General features: G+C 38.4%; 1 protein-coding gene across 2 annotated transcripts in view; it reads left to right on the plus strand.

Moving 5' to 3' along the window:
* PAWR (pro-apoptotic WT1 regulator) overlaps positions 1 to 10,276 on the plus strand; it is a 112,105-nt gene extending 101,829 nt beyond the window's left edge. For both annotated transcript variants that reach the window (XM_067559899.1, XM_067559901.1), the window contains 3 exons: positions 1,173 to 1,320; positions 2,682 to 2,786; positions 8,660 to 10,276. In XM_067559899.1, the coding sequence (XP_067416000.1) occupies positions 1,173 to 1,320; positions 2,682 to 2,786; positions 8,660 to 8,746 (340 nt within the window). In that variant the 3' untranslated portion in view covers positions 8,747 to 10,276. The remainder of the gene's footprint in view (positions 1 to 1,172; positions 1,321 to 2,681; positions 2,787 to 8,659) is intronic.
* Positions 10,277 to 17,122: the final 6,846 nt, after the last annotated feature.

The raw sequence follows: 17,122 nt of genomic DNA on the forward strand, positions 1-17,122 counted from the left end.
CCTTTTTTTTTTTTTTTTTTACTGACATGGTAAACGTTTTACTGACATCACTAAATAGATCATAAACAATACAATAATGTCACAAGGGTGTGTATTCGCTTGTGATATTCTGTACACAGGAGTTTGTAATTGCGCAATTGTTTTAGCTGCAGTGAATTGATCAATCGGGATCTTTGGGTGTGTGAAATAATAGAAAATAGGAAATGGATAAAGTCATGATCAGTGTAGTTTTATGATATTAGAAGTGATTCTGAACGATGAGAATCAACGTCAAAATACAATAAGTTTTATTTCTACCCAATTTTATGGACATTTTCATTTATTTACGGATTTACTGACTGTTAAAATTTTACATTTTTTAATTTTTTTTTATTTTACTGACTGTAAATTTACGGATGGTTGGCAACTCTAGGGACTCTCCTCCTGCTTTTCAGGACTCTCAAAACAAAGGCTGTAATTGTCACTCCAAAAAACATTCTGCCTGCTGCTCCCAAAGTTTTTCCTCTGAATGTTGCTCAGCTAGTGGAGGTTGGGGGTGGGGGGCGTTGCTTTCTGAGCATTGTGATTCAAAAGATTCAGATCACACGTTCCTTAATGGAGATGTAAGTGTTGGTTGAATTAACCCATTCCAATTTCCTTAGCTTCCTCAAGGTGAGGTGTAAAGGAAATGAGATTCTAGCAAGGTTATATCTTAAGAGAAACTTGGCATAAGGAAATATCTGGCTCTGGGCTCTAGATACAGACAGCACTTTCAGAGGCATGCATCCCTTGAAATTAATCTGAGTTCCTAAAAACCCCGGGGACTGTGGAGCAACAGCTGTGCAGTTCTCCTATACAGACCAAGGAGAAGCAGATTGCATTGGGGTTGTTGGTAAACAGGTACTTCTGTCCTGCCTTAGAGACAAGAAAAGAAAATTCAGTTAAAGGCAGAAAACCCCAGCAGTTGCAGGTCTGACTGAGCAATTGATTTTGTTTCTCAGAGAAGACAAAATCACAGGTAAGAAAATTAGCTTTATCAATGTTGTCTTGAAGTAGTGGTCATTTACAATATGAACAAGTCAACTTTACATGAATGTATTGGTACTAGGAGAAAAATATAAGACACATAAAATATGTGCTAAAACATTTTTTGCATGAGGCATATTAATAAAATTTAATCTTTTCTTACACAGTGCAACTAATGCCCCTGAAGATGATGTCCCAAATCGATATTCCCGAACAGACAGGACAGGATATAGCAGATACAGCAGGGATGCAAATTCTTCTGGGAATTCTGTACCAAGCATTGCTTTGGAAAAGAGGATTGAAGAACTTGAAAGGGTAAATACAAGTTTAACTTATGCCCAATGTTAGTTTCAAAATAATATGTCTTATAAATTCCATGAGGAGATGTTAGTGCCATGCCTGCTTGGTGTGGCACTCTGTCCTCCTCTAGTGGTGGCTAAGCCATCTAGAGATCGATAAGCCTGCTACACAGCCTTTGGTAAGAGATATGTGTTTTCTAGCTCAGGCTCTAGAGTTCATGAATTAAGCTCAATAGGTCCCAAGTTTGATCCCTGATGACTACAACTGGGGTGGTCGGTGTTACAAAGGTATTAAGCAATGGTCCAAAATATTTAATAAAAAGTAGTGATATATTCCTGTAAATACAAATATGCATGCAGAATCAGATTTGTCTGAGAAGAATATAGCATTTGTAATGATACAAATTTCAAATTGCCATTCGATATACAAGGGAGTAACACCAAGGCTAAAGGTGATTTGATCAGAGAACCAACCATCTCCTGTTTCCTTCTGAGGCACTGAAACATAACCTAAACCCTAATCTCTTACAGATGTTTTCTTGAGCCATTGATATGTCATATTTCTGAGGTTCTGTGCTCCCTCTGAAGTAATCTTTGTATACCAAATACTCTTGAATCTTTGTAGATGAAAGTTGCTAAATAAACACATTGTTTGAGAGAGATCTTCCTTCTAGGAAGGATGGGAGTAAAATTCCGGGAAGCCTTTTTTTTTATTTATATATATATTTTTAGGAATTACGGAATCCTTGAGTTAACTGAAATTGCCTTGTAATCAACAACTTCCAAAACTAGCTTCCTCCCAAACAACTTGTCCCCCTCCTTTTGGTAGTTAAGTTTGAATTGTTTCTTCAGTAACTAAAGATTCATGTATGACAAATGTTTCATACTCCCTTGCATCCAGACCCACAGGTCCTGGAGTGGGTCTTCAGATTAAGGAGGCCATGTAGACCGTAGTCATTCGTCAGAGCAAAGTTCTGCCTCGGAAGAGCCCACCAGCGTGATTACTGTAGGAGTTGACACTTCAATTTTAATTTCCAGTTTGGGCCCTGTTTCAGAACCCATTGTAGGATCAGGGCTTAAGTTAGAAATTCATCAATTAAAAGATCATCTTTGGAAGTCATCACACTGGTGATCTCTTCAAGGGCAGAATTTTGCCCTGGACCTACAACTAACAGGCCTGCTTGGCCTACTTGAGCTGCAAGGGCCTGAAGACCCACTGCAGAATTTATGGGCCTAGCTATCTGAAGAAAGGAAATTTCAGGTAAGACGCAAATTTTCTTAATTACACTATACTAAAATTGTCCTTTTTTTTTTCGATTTAAATTTTTAAGTGCTGGAAGAACATTCAATGTGAGACTATTAATTTGTGTTTTGCAGGAATTAGCCAAGGAGAGGCAAGAAAATGTAAGATTATTGAGGATGACACAGGACAAAGAGGAACAGATTGGGAAACTGAAGGAAGAAATTGATTTATTAAACAGAGTAAGTATCTGTACACACAAGGATGAAAAAAGCTTCCAAATTTTCTCATCTCTCTATTCTTCCCCACACTCCCTGAATTATCCAGGACAAGCAAGGAAAGAATTAGATATTTATTTTGTGTTTGTGTTTAACTTTTCAGCTAAGATTTCATAGATTTCTTTCTTCAAGTGGCCTTTGCCCATTCCCCTTAACGTGCCAGGGGTGCAGCTGGATCAGAAGAAACCTCTAGAAGCAGTTCCCACTAAAGTGCCTGAATGTTCCCCCTTACAGCTCTGAATGTTCTGAGAGGCTGTAAAAATAGTTAGGGTAAGGCGTAACCATTCAAACACACAGTAATGAGGCTCCTAATTTTCTCTGTTGAGATTTTGACCCAGTTCTCTGGAAACTTGGTTTCCCAATACTTTTCTTAGACAAATTTTAGTTCTAGTATTAGTAATTTAGGAATGTTTTTGGCCTTTAGGGATCTTTGCATGCTGGCACGCATTCCCGTACTCATGATAGAATCATAGAGTTGGAAGGGACCTCAGGAGGTCATCTAGTCCAACCCCCTGCCAAAGCAGGACTAACCTCAGCTAAATAATCCCAGCGAGGGTTTTGTCAAGCCGCAGCTTAAAAACCTCTAAAGATGGAGATTCCACCACCTCCCTAGGTAACCCATTCCAGTACTTCACCACCGTCCTTGTGAAAAACTTTTTCCTAATGTCCAACCTAGACCACCACCACCACCGCCACACCCCCCTCCCCCCGCAACTTGAAACTGTTGCTCCTTGTTTTGTCATCTGCCACCACTGAGAACAGCCTAGCTCCATCCTCCCTGGAACCCCCTTTCAGGTAGTTAAAGGCTGCTATCAAATTCCCCCTCATTCTTCTCTTCTGTAGACTGAACAAGCCTAGTTCCTTCAGCCTCTCCTCATAAGTCTTGTGCTCCAGCCCCCTAATCATTTTTGTTGCCCTCCGCCTGACTCTCTCCAACTTGTCCACATCCTTTTTGTAGTGGGGGGCCCAAAACTGGACACAATACTCCAAATGTGGCCTCGCCAATGCCAAATAGAGGGGAATAATCACTTCCCTCGCCCTTTTAACAATGCTCCTACTAATGTAGCCCAATATGCTATTAGCCTTCTTGACAACCAGGGCACACTGCTGACTCATATCCAGCTTTTTATCCACTGTTACCCCCAGGTCCTTTTCTGCAGAACTCCTGCCTAGTTCGTCGGTCCCCTGTCTGTAGCTGTGCATGGGATTCTACCATCCTAAGTGCAGGACTCTGCACTTGTCCTTGTTGAACCTCATCAGATTTCTTTTGGCCCAATCCTCCAGTTTGTTTAGGTCCCTCTGTATCCTATCCCTATCTTCCAGGGTATCTACCACTCCCCCCAGCTTAGTGTCATCCACAAACGTGCTGAGGGTGCAATCTACCCCATCCTCCTTTAAATAGATGGTATGCAGCAGCTTATTGATGGGATTATTCAGAAATCGATCTTTTTGCAACAAAACACAGTATCAAGTGTCAGAAGTTCTCTGGGGCAGGAATAGATGTGTGTCCATCTTAAAGGCATTCCTATTAAACTGGGACATTTGGTCTTCTAATCTTCCCCACCCCCACATTCCATTGATACCAAGAATCCTGAGAGAAATCGGTCAAGCCATAGTCATTCTGATAGCTTCCACCATGGGCCATGCAACTGTGGCAGTCAGCCTTTCTGCAGGTGTCATAGGGAAACTGTCTACCTCTGTCAACCACACAAGATCTTTTGACTCAACAAAGGCGGTCAGATTCAACATCCAGTCCTAGGATCACTTCATCTGAAAGCCTGGGTGATGGTGCCCTGATAGTTCCTGAACTTTGTTGTTTCACTAGACTCCAGGAAATGATCCTGAGTGCCAGAAAACATTTAACTCTTTCCTTTCTATTTATAGACATTACAAGAATATCCCTTGTGGGATGATCAGTAGTACTTGGGGACCTACCAAATTCATGGCTGTAAAAAAATGTGCCACAGACTGAGAAATCTGATCTGCCCTGTGATATCTGGCTGTTGTAGGAGAGGGACAGGGCTGGGGCTCAGGACGGGGAGGGATAGGACTGCCTCTTCCATTGCAGTTGAAGCACAGCACAGAATAGGAGCCCCCATCTGGGGCACCTCCAGCCTGCCCTTCTCTGGCTCTGGGCCCAGCGTTCGGAGATTAAAGGGGTCTTGGACTGGTTGTGTGTGGGGGGGATCGACCATGAAGCCTTGGGAGCTTGCCCACCCGTAAGGACAGCCCTCTCCTCCCTCCCAAAGTGACGACCCCCCTTCTCATACCTTGCAAACCCTCACTTCTGTGCTGCTACTGGCAGCGGTGCTGGCTTTAGACCTGGGTGCCACCCAGCTCTAAAGGCTGCGCCCCCACCACCAGTAGCACAGAAGTGAGTGTAGCAATCCTGCAACCCCTGTACAATAGCTTTGCAATCCCTCACAACACCATTTTGGTTCGGGTCCCCCATGGTCACAACATTGTGAAATTTCAGATGTAAACATCTAAAACCATGAAATTGACTAGTTTTAAAATCTTCTGACTGTGAAATTGACCAAAATGGACCATGAATTTGGTAGGGCTCTAGTAATACTGAATAGAGACCATTTCAGAACACCGACTTCATTGTGTGCCTCTCTTCTATTAGAGTCTGTCTGACAGCAATTTCTGTTTACCGTGTGGAAGGACTGAGATGTTGTCTCTAGCTCTGGATTAATGGGCTCTATGTCTTATCTGAGGCATAGCATAATAGTTGAGATCTTTAGAACTTCCTCTTGGAGCCCAATCCTCCCATTCACAGAACATTATGCAGCGGACCTAGCGTGAGGTTCAGATATCCAATTTGGGAGATCAGTACTACAATTACTCTTTAGCTTGTAAGCCTCATCCCACCCTTCTGAAGGGAGAATGCACTGTTTACACATTCCCACTAATGGGAGTTTAGCAGAGGCCCACTCACAGAAATACTGAAGGTTCCTTACAAGCAACTGGAGTTCTTGTAATTGAGCCTCTGGACATTGACGCTATTCCTCCACCTTCTCCTTTTCCTCAGTGTCCTGTTGCTGTTTTCTACACTGTCGAATTGTGGTGAAAAGTACTGAAGCTGTTACAATCCTTACTTTTATAGTCTAGTTCTCCAAACACTCAGTATGAGATCCCATGGCCTCAGGCAGCTCTATCTTATAGGCACCACTTCTAGATGTTTCTGCTGCACCAGTGATGTATCCCCCGTTAATGTGGTTATACAAAGGCTCTTCAAGAGCGCTAGTCGGTGGTAAACAAGTTAGAAAAGAGAAAATGTACTTATTTTTTAACAAATCTAGAAAATTTCTTAAGTTGTATCCCTTCTAAGTAAATTATGTTAAATAATTTTTAATTGAAAGATTCTTACAAAAATCAGTCAGCCTGTTACAGAGAAGTTTCTAAAACAAGAGATCCCTTTGCATTGAGAACCCTACAAAGATCTTGTGCCATATATGACGTTGTTTCAATCCAATGGCTGAACTATTGATGAATTTCTGCTATCTTTTAAAAGAAAGGGAGAATGGGTACATAAAGTTCCAAACTGTCTGAAAGGAAAGGCATCTGAAGACATTAAAATTTTTGTTGGCTTAGTTCAGCTTTGGAATAGTTTAGAGTAGGTTGTCTGTGACCTCAGTGGGTAGTCAGTGTAGTTAAATGTGTGTTCGGAGAGAATCTATTCAGTGAGCATTTGCACTCTGATTAAAATGTCAGTTGTTTAGTCATCTGTCACTTTGGTATCTAAAGCTTAAACTTCTCTGCCATTGTAATTCTTATTATAATAAATAATCTTAAATTAAGAATGTAATGTGTAATAAAAATCTTTAAATTCTAAAGTGCTAAAAGTCACCTACATATATGCACCCATTATTTCTTTAGATATTTCAACTACAGTCAGTTGTTGTTACTGGATTGTATTCAAATAACTCATACTTGCAGTAATCTTTGGAATGTTATTTTTGTAGTATAAACATTCCACAAAGTCTTTTATATTTTATCTGATTTTTGAGTAAATCTGAAATGTTTTTGTCCAAAGACTTTTTAAACAGGTTGTTTCAATGGGCTCTAATTCATTCCTCTATCATTTAGTTACAGTACATAATTGACCGAGTTAGCAGCAAAATTAAGCATAAAATTATGAATACTGAAAGTTGCATTTCAACCATTTTATTGAAAAGGTGCTGTTTCATTATTCTTTAAAACTGTTTGTTCCCAGTACATCTATTATTGACATGGACTTCGCAATAGAAAAAGTAAAGCCTTACAGTGGTTAGTTTAAAATAACGTGCTCATATGCTGTTTTTACCTCTAAATACAGATGACCATATTTATATATCATGATAACACAAGCATGATTAAATGCTTGGTTCATCTCTGTGTCTCTAGAACAATTAAACATCATCTATTCCAGAAAGCCATCTGTATTTTCATCTCTAAAATGTTTGTATTTTGTTAGGCATGTAAGACATTCTGCGAATAATTCTGCATTGCATGTACTGCATAGACAAAAGAGTAACTGCAAAGGTATTGCAGAATGGCTTTGAGCACTGATTGCCAAAGCTATGCTTTAGTTGGAAGGATGGAGCTTTTTATTGATGCCATAGCTATAGCTAAGCACCTACTCCCAAAGGTGCACTTCTGGGGTGACCTCACCAAAAGAAATAGGCAAATCCGTATGATCATTATGTTAAGTATGCCTTTAAAAATGAAGGGAATGGAGGGAGAGGATAATCTTTCACCGCTTCCCTCCCACCCCCCTTTCCATCTGCCATAACTCTTGTGGGGATTTTACATGCTTTCATTGCAAGGGAAGCTAAAACCCTTGATTCCATCTCTGGTGTTCCTCCTCCATACATCCACCATCCTCCTCTTTTCATCTCTCATCAAGTGACTCCTTTGTTTTTCTATCTTTTCTCCTTCTCCTTCCACTTCTTTTCTATTCTTCTACAGTAACACTAAATTGAAAAGCAGTTCAGGCACTGGACTGCTTTTCAGTTAAACCGCACTGCAGGAGAAGAAGGAAAAGCATCATATAAAATGAAATGGGGGTGGTTGTAGCACTGAGAACCTCATCCCATAGTGGCAGTTCCTGTGGTCTTATCTCATGGGTTGGGCTCAGCTCCTTGCTCCAGGCATTGCAATCTGGAACATGGGGTTGCTGGGCCACTCACTCAAATTTGGCATGGCTGCCTCTCCATTGTGACAGAGGGATGGCCAGGCCAAACCGGCATGACACTGCAACCCCATACACCCAGTTGCAGCATCCAGAGTAGAAAGCTGGGCTGAGTCCTCTGGGACAGAAACAGCCTCTGCAGGACAGGCCAGGGCCTGGCTCACTCTGTAAACTGGTCTTTCATCCTGCTGGGGGCAAGACCCAACACCACCACTCCTCCCCACCCACCAGCCTGGACAAAACTAAATAATTCTCCAAAAAAAATAATTAATTAATTTTAAAAGAATTTAATGTGGCTTTACCAGTGGACCACTAGTAAGTCCAGTATACATGCTGCGTGGCTTCTTACTATTACATTAGATTCCTGATATATTCCCAGTTTTTGATGATATATTTCTTTTCAAAAGATGCTTGCACCTGGGAATGTGAAATATATTGTAATGACAGTAACACTGGAAAAATGTGAATTTTTTAGCAATTTTTGCTTTACTTCATTAGCCTTTTAAATATAGATGCTGTGAAACTGTAACTCTTCCTCTCTCTTTGCCTTATAACATCTTGGTTTCAAGTATTAATCTCTGAAATTCCAGGACTTTGAAATTACTAGTTTCAGGATCCATTTTTGCATACTGAAAAATGTCTTTATTTTTTTCTTCCAAAGGACCTAGATGATATAGAGGATGAAAATGAGCAATTAAAACAGGAAAATAAGACCCTCTTAAAAGTTGTCGGGCAGCTGACAAGGTAGAAGAGTCAAACCTCAATGAGGAGAGAGGTTTAAAAACTACTGATTTGAATGTTAAAGTCAGCACTACAGTAATACTTCTTGTGTTGCAGTACGTTAAAATAAATAAGTCTTTATATTTATTATGAGGAAACCAGATGGATGTTTATTTTCATAATACGTTCTTTTTCATTCAGTGAAATGGCATCAACTTTTGTGGGTATTTTTTCACCTTACCTTTCACATCAAGAGTAATTAACAATTGACATCTTTCAAAAATATTAAATCCCTGATTGTTGTATTGGTTTGTGTCTTCCGAATATATGTGGTCAAGCTAAAGTAGTTTAAAAATCAGAGCACCAGGATCACTTTTGATCTATGTTGTGTGTATATTTTTTTCCTGAATGAAAGGAAGCAATAGAAATAAGCTTTGTTTACACAGATACAAAATATATATTTTGGGAGATATTTGCATTTTGTTTCAACAGCTGTTAATTGTAGATGCCTTATTACTGATGTTTAAAATTTTGCTGATTGATTACTTGTTCTAAAACAGAAATCCTGAGTGTTGTGGTTTTTTTTTTTTAACTGTGTCTGAAAGATTGACTATGGTAGAGTAGCGATTTTCTTCTGTATAGCAGTCTACTTGGGGAAAAATAAGTTTTATTAAAAACAATTTTTTTTCAATAAATCACTTGTAGTTATCAACATTTTTTGTAACAACATGTCTAAGTTGTGCACTATGGTATATCATATAATGTTTATGCTTTAGCAGTGAAAATGCAGGTTTACTATCCTACAGTAAGTTTGTTTTGTGTATTGAGAATATAAACAAAGCCTGGAGCTTTCCTTTTTTCAAAAATATTAAAGCATAATTGTATTTAAATCTATCTATTTTAAATATTTAGTGCTCATAATAAATGAGTTTTAAGGGTTTTTAAAGCTGTGATAAAGCTTTTTAGTGACTCATGTATAAAAGGGAAGTTTCATATATTATTTAGGCCTTTGAAAAACATGAATTATGCAACATACAGTAAAAACATTGTCTTGATTACCCCAGTGTGTATGAAAATTAAAACTTGCATATGCAGTTAATTTTAGTGCAAGATGACACTTTCATGATATAAAAACCAGTGTCTTCGGTCACAAATAATTCTGGTCTAAAAATTCTTGGTAGGCTGAAATTTATGCTTGGACTCATCCTGGTAGGGCATAACTTATCCCTGCTTTGAATAAATACGTAAGTCATTTGAGTTACAAAACCAGATATAAAACCTTCCTGAAGTTCCAAGCAGTGGCGTAGCTATGGTTGGGCCTGGATGGGCCATTACATACCCACTTTGAAAGCAGGTCCACTGAATCAGATTTTAAGCAATTTATCCTGTATTTTTATCAGCCTCTTTCACTTGTGACACAAGGTTTGTGCCCACCCATGTCAACCACAGGCCCTGCCAAAAAAAACCAGTTCTTGCTACGCCTCTGGTTCTGAGCTTTCTTACTCTCATAACTTGAATATACCAGAATATAAAGTTTGAAATTAACATTTGTACAAAATGGTATCTATACAGTTTTTATTGCTTTAAAGTATAAAGATAATATTCATACATAATTATGGCCATCTCAAAGTTTTGCCTATAGCTTTCTTTTATAGTTAAACATTCCTTGTATTTAGTGAAACTAAGGAATTCTTAAATTTTCAAATCCAGGAATTATCGCACCATGTTAGATGCTTTGATTTTTTTCTGAATATTGAACAGGTTACTCTGCTTTTACTCATTTATGTTCCAGTGAAAGAGAAGAGATTGAGAGTTTAAGAAGTATTACACAGTATATTTACATTCTAGTGTGCTTGGAAGTTGTGCTCCTGGTAAGAGTGAACATACACAAAGCCTAACTTGCAGCTTAAATCCTTAATGTAGGGTTTAATTGGCATTAGGGTGAAGATCACCAGTGAGCACTAATCTATATCTTGGTCCAGCAATAATAAGTCCTTAATTTTATCACTTTCACAAAATTGGAAATTTAAACATGTAGGAAAAAAACTTGATATAATATGCACATGTGATCTTAATAGATCTGAAACTTAACATTGAAACTTTTATTGAAATAGCTTCTTCTTTTCCCTCTTCATTTAATCTGTCAGCAAAACTTAAGGACTGTAGAGTGTGCTACCAAACTTGTATCTGCAGTATTACCAAAAGAATTAGATGCTTAATGTCATACTCTGAACATACAGAGACCATAATGTCAGATATAAACAAAGTTATGAACTGGATATTTCTAAACTATATTTCCACATAGAATCACAAAAGAATGGAGGGCTGGAAGGGACCTCAGGAGATCATGTAGTCCCAGTCCCCCGTTCTGTAGCAAAACCAAATAAAGCTAGACCATCCCTGAAAAGTGTGTATCTAGCTTATTGTTAAAAGTCTCCAGTGATGGATTCCACAACCTCCCTGGGAAGTCTATTATAGTGCTTAACTATCTTTATAGTTAGAAAGCTTTTCCTAGTATCTAACCTAAATTTCTCTTGTTACAGATTAAGCCCATTACTACTTGTTTTAACTTCAGTGGAGAACAGTTAATCACCATCCTTATTATAACAGCCCATAACATATTTGAAGACTGTTATCAAGTTTTCCCCATCAGGCTTCTTTTCTCAAGACTAAATATGCCCAGTTTTTTAACCTTTCCTCATAGGTCAGGTTTTCTAAACCTTTTATCAATTTTTGTTGCTCTGCCCTAGACCCTTTGCAATTTGTCCACTTCCTTCTTAAAGTGTGGCGCCCAGAACTAGACACAGTAGTTCAGCTGAGGCCTCACCATGCCGAGTAAGTGGGATAGTTACCTTTTGTGTCTTAAATACGACACTACTGTTAATGCACCACAGAATATTAGCCTTTTTCACAACTGCATCACATTGTTGATTTACAATCAATCTGTGCTCCACTATTACCCTCAATCCTTTTCAACAGTGCAGCCACCTAGCCAGTCATTCCCCATTTTGTAGTTCTGCATTTGATTTTTTTTTCTTCCCAAATGTATATTTTGCACTTGTCTTTATTAAATTTCATCTTGTTGGTTTCAAACCAATGTTCCAATTTGTCAGTGATTTTGAATTCTAATTCTCATCTCTAAGGTGTTTGCAACACCTCACAGCATGGTGTCATCTGCAAATTTTATAAGCATACTCTCCACTCTATTATGCAAGTCATTAATGAAAATATTGACTAGTACCGGATCCAGGACAGATCCCTATAAGATCCCACTAGATATGTCCCCACAGTTGAACAGCAAATAATTGAAATTACTCTGAGTAATTTTTCAAACAGTTGTGCACGCATCTTATCGTAGCTTCATCTAAACCACATTTCCCATGTTTGCTTATGAGAATGTCACTTGGAATGGTGTGAAAAGCCTTATTAAAATCAAGATATGTCTGCACCTTCCCTCACCCCCATCCATTAGGCCAATAACCCTGTCAAAGAAGCATATTAAGTTGGTTTGGCATGATTTGTTCTTGACAAATCTAGGCTGGCTATTACTCATAATACTATTATGTTCTATGTGCTTAGAAATGGATTGCTTAATAATCAGTTCCAGTATCTTTCCAGGTATTGAAGTGAGGCTGAATGGCCTAACGTTACCCAGGTCCTCTTTGTTCCCCTTCGTAAATATATGTAATAGGTTTTCTCTTCTCTGGGACCTCACCACTGATGTTGTCAATGAGTTCTTAAAGATAATTAACAGTTCTCAGATTGCTTCAGCTAGTTTTGTGAGTACTCTAGGGTGAATTTCATCAGGCCTGCTGCCTTAAATATATCTAACTTCCCATGATTCACCAAGGGCAAGTCATGCCTGACCAACCTGATTGCTTTCTATGAAGAGGTGACTGGCTCTGTGGATATAGGGAAGGCGGTGGACATGATATACCTTGACTTTAGCAAAGCTTTTGATACTGTCTCTCACAGTATTCTTATCAGCAAGTTAAAGAAGTATGGGTTGGATGAATGGACTATAAAATGGATCGAGAACTGGCTAGAGCATAGGGCTCAACGAGTAGTGATCAATGGCTCCATGTCTAGCTGGCAACCAGTCACAAGTGGAGTGTCCCAGGGGTCGGTCCTGGGGCTGGTTTTGTTCAACATCTTCATTAATGATCTGGAAGACGGGGTAGATTGCACCCTCAGCAAGTTTTTGGATGACACTAAGCTGGGGGGAGTGGTAGATACCTTGGAAGATAGGGATAGGATACAGAGTGACCTAAACAAACTGGAGGATTGGGCCAAAAGAAATCTAATGAGGTTCGACAAAAAAGTACAGAGTCCTCCACTTAGGAAGGAAGAATCCCATGCACAGCTATAGACTGGGGACCGATGAGCTAGGCAGCAGTTCTGCAGAAAAGGACCTGGGGGTAACAGTGGATAAAAAGCTGGATATGAGTCAGCAGTGTGCCCTGGTTGTCAAGAAGGCTAATAGCATATTGGGCTGCATTAGGAGGAGCATTGCCAGCAGATCACGGGAAGTGATCATTCCCCTCTATTCGGCATTGGTAAGGCCACATTTAGAGTATTGTGTCCAGTTTTGGGCCCCCCACTACAAAAAGGTTGTAGACAAGTTGGAGAGAGTCCAGCGGAGGGCAACAAAAATGATTAGGGGGCTGGAGCACAAGACTTATGAGGGGATGCTAAGGAAACTGGGCTTGTTTAGTCTGCAAAAGAGAAGAATGAGGGGGGATTTGATAGCAGCCTTTAACTACCTGAAAGGGGGTTCCAGGGAGGATGGGGCTAGGCTGTTCTCAGTGGTGGCAGATGACAGAACAAGGAGCAACGGTTTCAAGTTGCAGTTGGGTAGGTCCAGGTTGGACATTAGGAAAAAGTTTTTCACTAGGAGGGTGGTGAAGCACTGGAATGGGTTACCTAGGGAGGTGGTGGAATCTCCATCTTTAAAGGTTTTTAAGCTGAGGCTTGACAAAGCCCTTGCTGGCATGATATAGCTGAGGTTAGTCCTGCTTTGAGCAGGGGGTTGGACTAGATGACCTCTGAGGTCCCTTCCAACTCTAATATTCTATGATTCTATGAAATATTCTTTAACATGTTCTTTCCTTATTTTGGCTTCCGTTCTTCCCACTTGTTTTTAATATTAATTGTGTTAAATATCAGGTCATTATTAACCTTTTCAGTGAACACTCAAGTAAAATAGATATTAAACACTTCAGTCTTCTTGATGTTGTCTGTTATTAGCTCTCATTCCCTGCTAAATAGAGGACCTACACTTCCCTTCATCTTTCTTTTAGTCCTAACTTATTTACAGAACCTCTTCTTATTGCCATTTGTGTCCCTTGCAATGTGTAACTCATTTTGTGCCTTAGCATTTCTCATATTTGTCACTACATGCTTGAGCTATTCTTTTGTACTCCTCCTTAGCAATTTGTCCATATTTCCACTTTTTGTAAGTTTTCTTTTTGATTTTCAGGTCATTAAAGAGCTCCTGATGGAGCCATATTGGTCTCTTACTATTCTTCTGACCTTTCCTTTGCATCAGTTTGCTGGTGGGCCTTTAATATTGTCTGTTAGATAATCATGTATTTTTCAGCCCATGAAAGAACAACAAAGCAAATGGACCAGTATTTCTTTATATATGATTACCTGTTCATAAATTAATTTTTTTTTTTGTGAATTTAGAAATGGAAGTTTTCAAATGCTTGAAAATGACAATGCTTCCACTTAACTGTGCCATCATTAAGTGTAGTCGCTTAATACAAATTATGGGAGTTCAGACAGAAATCTGTTCAGGGCACTAAAGTGGCTTTGTATAAATACACATGTAATACCCTGCATGGTCTTACACATTCCCACAAACTGCGCTATGAAGATTCCACACATCTTAGCTGACAGTCCTGTAGATCTTAAATATTTCTGGAGGGAAGTATTTTAATCACTGCAATAGTTTATAGTAACTTGGTATTACCAAGTCCTTGGGAAAAGTTTGTTAGTCTCTTTATATGGAAAAATGATGCAGCATTTAGACGGCTAATATTTGTCTAGCCATTACCTTTTTATCTTCATAGGGTATCCTTAAATTCAAACTCAAACATACAGCAAGATTTTAATATAAGTAGTTTGGGAGGGTGTTGTTTTAGCTACTCTAGTATAAGAGTTTTTTGTTTACTCTTGACATTTTGTTTACCTTCTCCTACCTAACTACTTACTGCTGGATTGCTCTAAATAAATGTAAATTAAAGTGAGTTAAACATCAGAGACACTGGAACTGAGCAATATCTTAATAGTCTTTAAAGTGAAAACCTACCTCATTTGGGAGGGTTGTAAGTTCCCTAGGCTTATCTGGATATTTTGTAGTAAGGTTAACAAAATGCAAGAGGTTTTTGGGTTCACCAGTGTTCTGATATTAATTGTGCAAGTACATTTATGAGAGATCTCTGTACTTTCATCTCTTAAAAATGGGACCAAACTGCACAGACTTAACATAGTGCCTTAAAAACAAACAAACCAGTTCTAAACCTGGTCATCTTGGGAAATTTTAACAAATGTCTGTGTAGTATGTTAAAGATTTCTGCCCTATTAGTTTCATTATCTTACTTTCATAACCAATGGCACATGATATATTCCATAATGGATGAGCTGCCAGGCATTAACATATATTGTCCTGATGATGCATTATGAGGTTTTTCTAGTATCGCTGACTGTTGAGTTCTGTTGATTAGTAGACAGATGATATGTCCGAAGACCTCAAACTGAAAATAGAACATGGCGATATTGACCATGAATGGTATGCATTAATGTTTTGGGGATTTTTTTCTGAAGATAGGAAATTAATAGTATATAAATATTCATAACTTTTTAAAAATAAAAAAAGCTGTTCTGATTATTTTTAAAGAATTAAACTGTCATTGTTAAGGATTGACATTACATGATGTAACTTATTAACTAGAGAAACACAGTTTATATATGAAAATTAATATTTGTGTACCTTAAAATCCAAAAGGTTTTTCCTTCCTATAACCTGGATTTGGATGATACATTCAGAAACATACATTGTATTTTTCTCTTTAGATGTACTCTGAATTTTGGGGGGGGGGGTTGATGTAATTGATACTAATGTACCTGTTTGGAATGTATATATATGGAGAGAGACAGATTGGAAACTGGAAATTGATTAGCCCTAAAGTATCAAGCATAACCTAGCAATTTGTTACTCAATTATTTGTACTGAGAACTAGCTAAAGTGAATATGATTAGCATAAACATCATTAAATAAAATAAAGAGCTTTTAATGTAGCCAAACCAGCTGATTGTAATCTATATCAAGTGGCATTTCAGTATCCCAGCAACATGGAGATTTTGCTGCCCTGAGAGAGGTCAGTGGGGAAGGCTGGAGATCACATTACTTTGTAAAATGCACTATCCATGTAGAGAGAGGTAGGCGTTAACTGTTGTTTTGGAGCAAAGTCTTTGCTATTTCTTCCAGTTGGAAGCAAAGTAATTCAGTAGTAGCTGCCAAGTAGAGGAAGGTAATGATTGTGGACATGTGAAACAAATTTATTTTTGTAGGTATTACTATGTTGTATCTGCCTCTAAGTATTTCTTTAGTTCAAAGACTTTTCTTGCTGAAGATGTCCATTGTATCAATGCGTTCTGGTCAGTATTGATTAATAGTCTAGACAGTTGGCATCACAAGCAAGGAAGATGGCCTTTGTCATGAAGTGGAACTACCAGAGCAAACAGGGTGGGTTTTTTTCAACTCAGTCAGATGGAAAATAAGGTATACAATTTTAACAATGATGGTAATTAACTATTGGAACAATTTATCAAGGGTTATGGTGGATTCTTCATCACTGGCAATTTTTAAATCAAGAATGGATGTTTTTCTAAAAGGTATGCTCCAGTTCAAACAGAAATTATTTCAGGGAAGTTCTATGTATTATGTAAGAGGTCAGAATAGATGATAAATGTGGACTCTTCTGCATTAGTATCTAGGACTGTGAATTCTCTACATTCATAATCAGCTAACTGGAAGAAAAACATAAAAATGTATTTTCCCAACTAAAACTTATTACAGCATTTCTACAACAGTAAAAAATGAACAAATTAGTTACTTGGAGCTATCTATTAACTTGAAGCTGTAAAAGAAAACTTGCGTATCACTACAGGTCTATTCCTCGCCAATAAATTTGGTGTTAATACATGTGTAGACATCACTTCTACTGGTGTTATGCATTTATGTAGAACTGCTTGTAATATGTATGCAGGATACATGATGTAACTATGCAGCTGTTGTACCAAGTCATGATTTTGAAGTGTGTTAACTTACTAAAATGACTTTTTCTATATCACAATGTAGGTCTTTCTCCTCATATGGCAACAGATGTACATTATTTTG

This window comes from Emydura macquarii, unplaced genomic scaffold, assembly GCF_026122565.2.
Source record: "Emydura macquarii macquarii isolate MOO-44397 ecotype Brisbane River unplaced genomic scaffold, CSIRO-AGI_Emac_v2 contig_2205, whole genome shotgun sequence".
NCBI classification, from domain to species: Eukaryota; Metazoa; Chordata; order Testudines; family Chelidae; genus Emydura; species Emydura macquarii.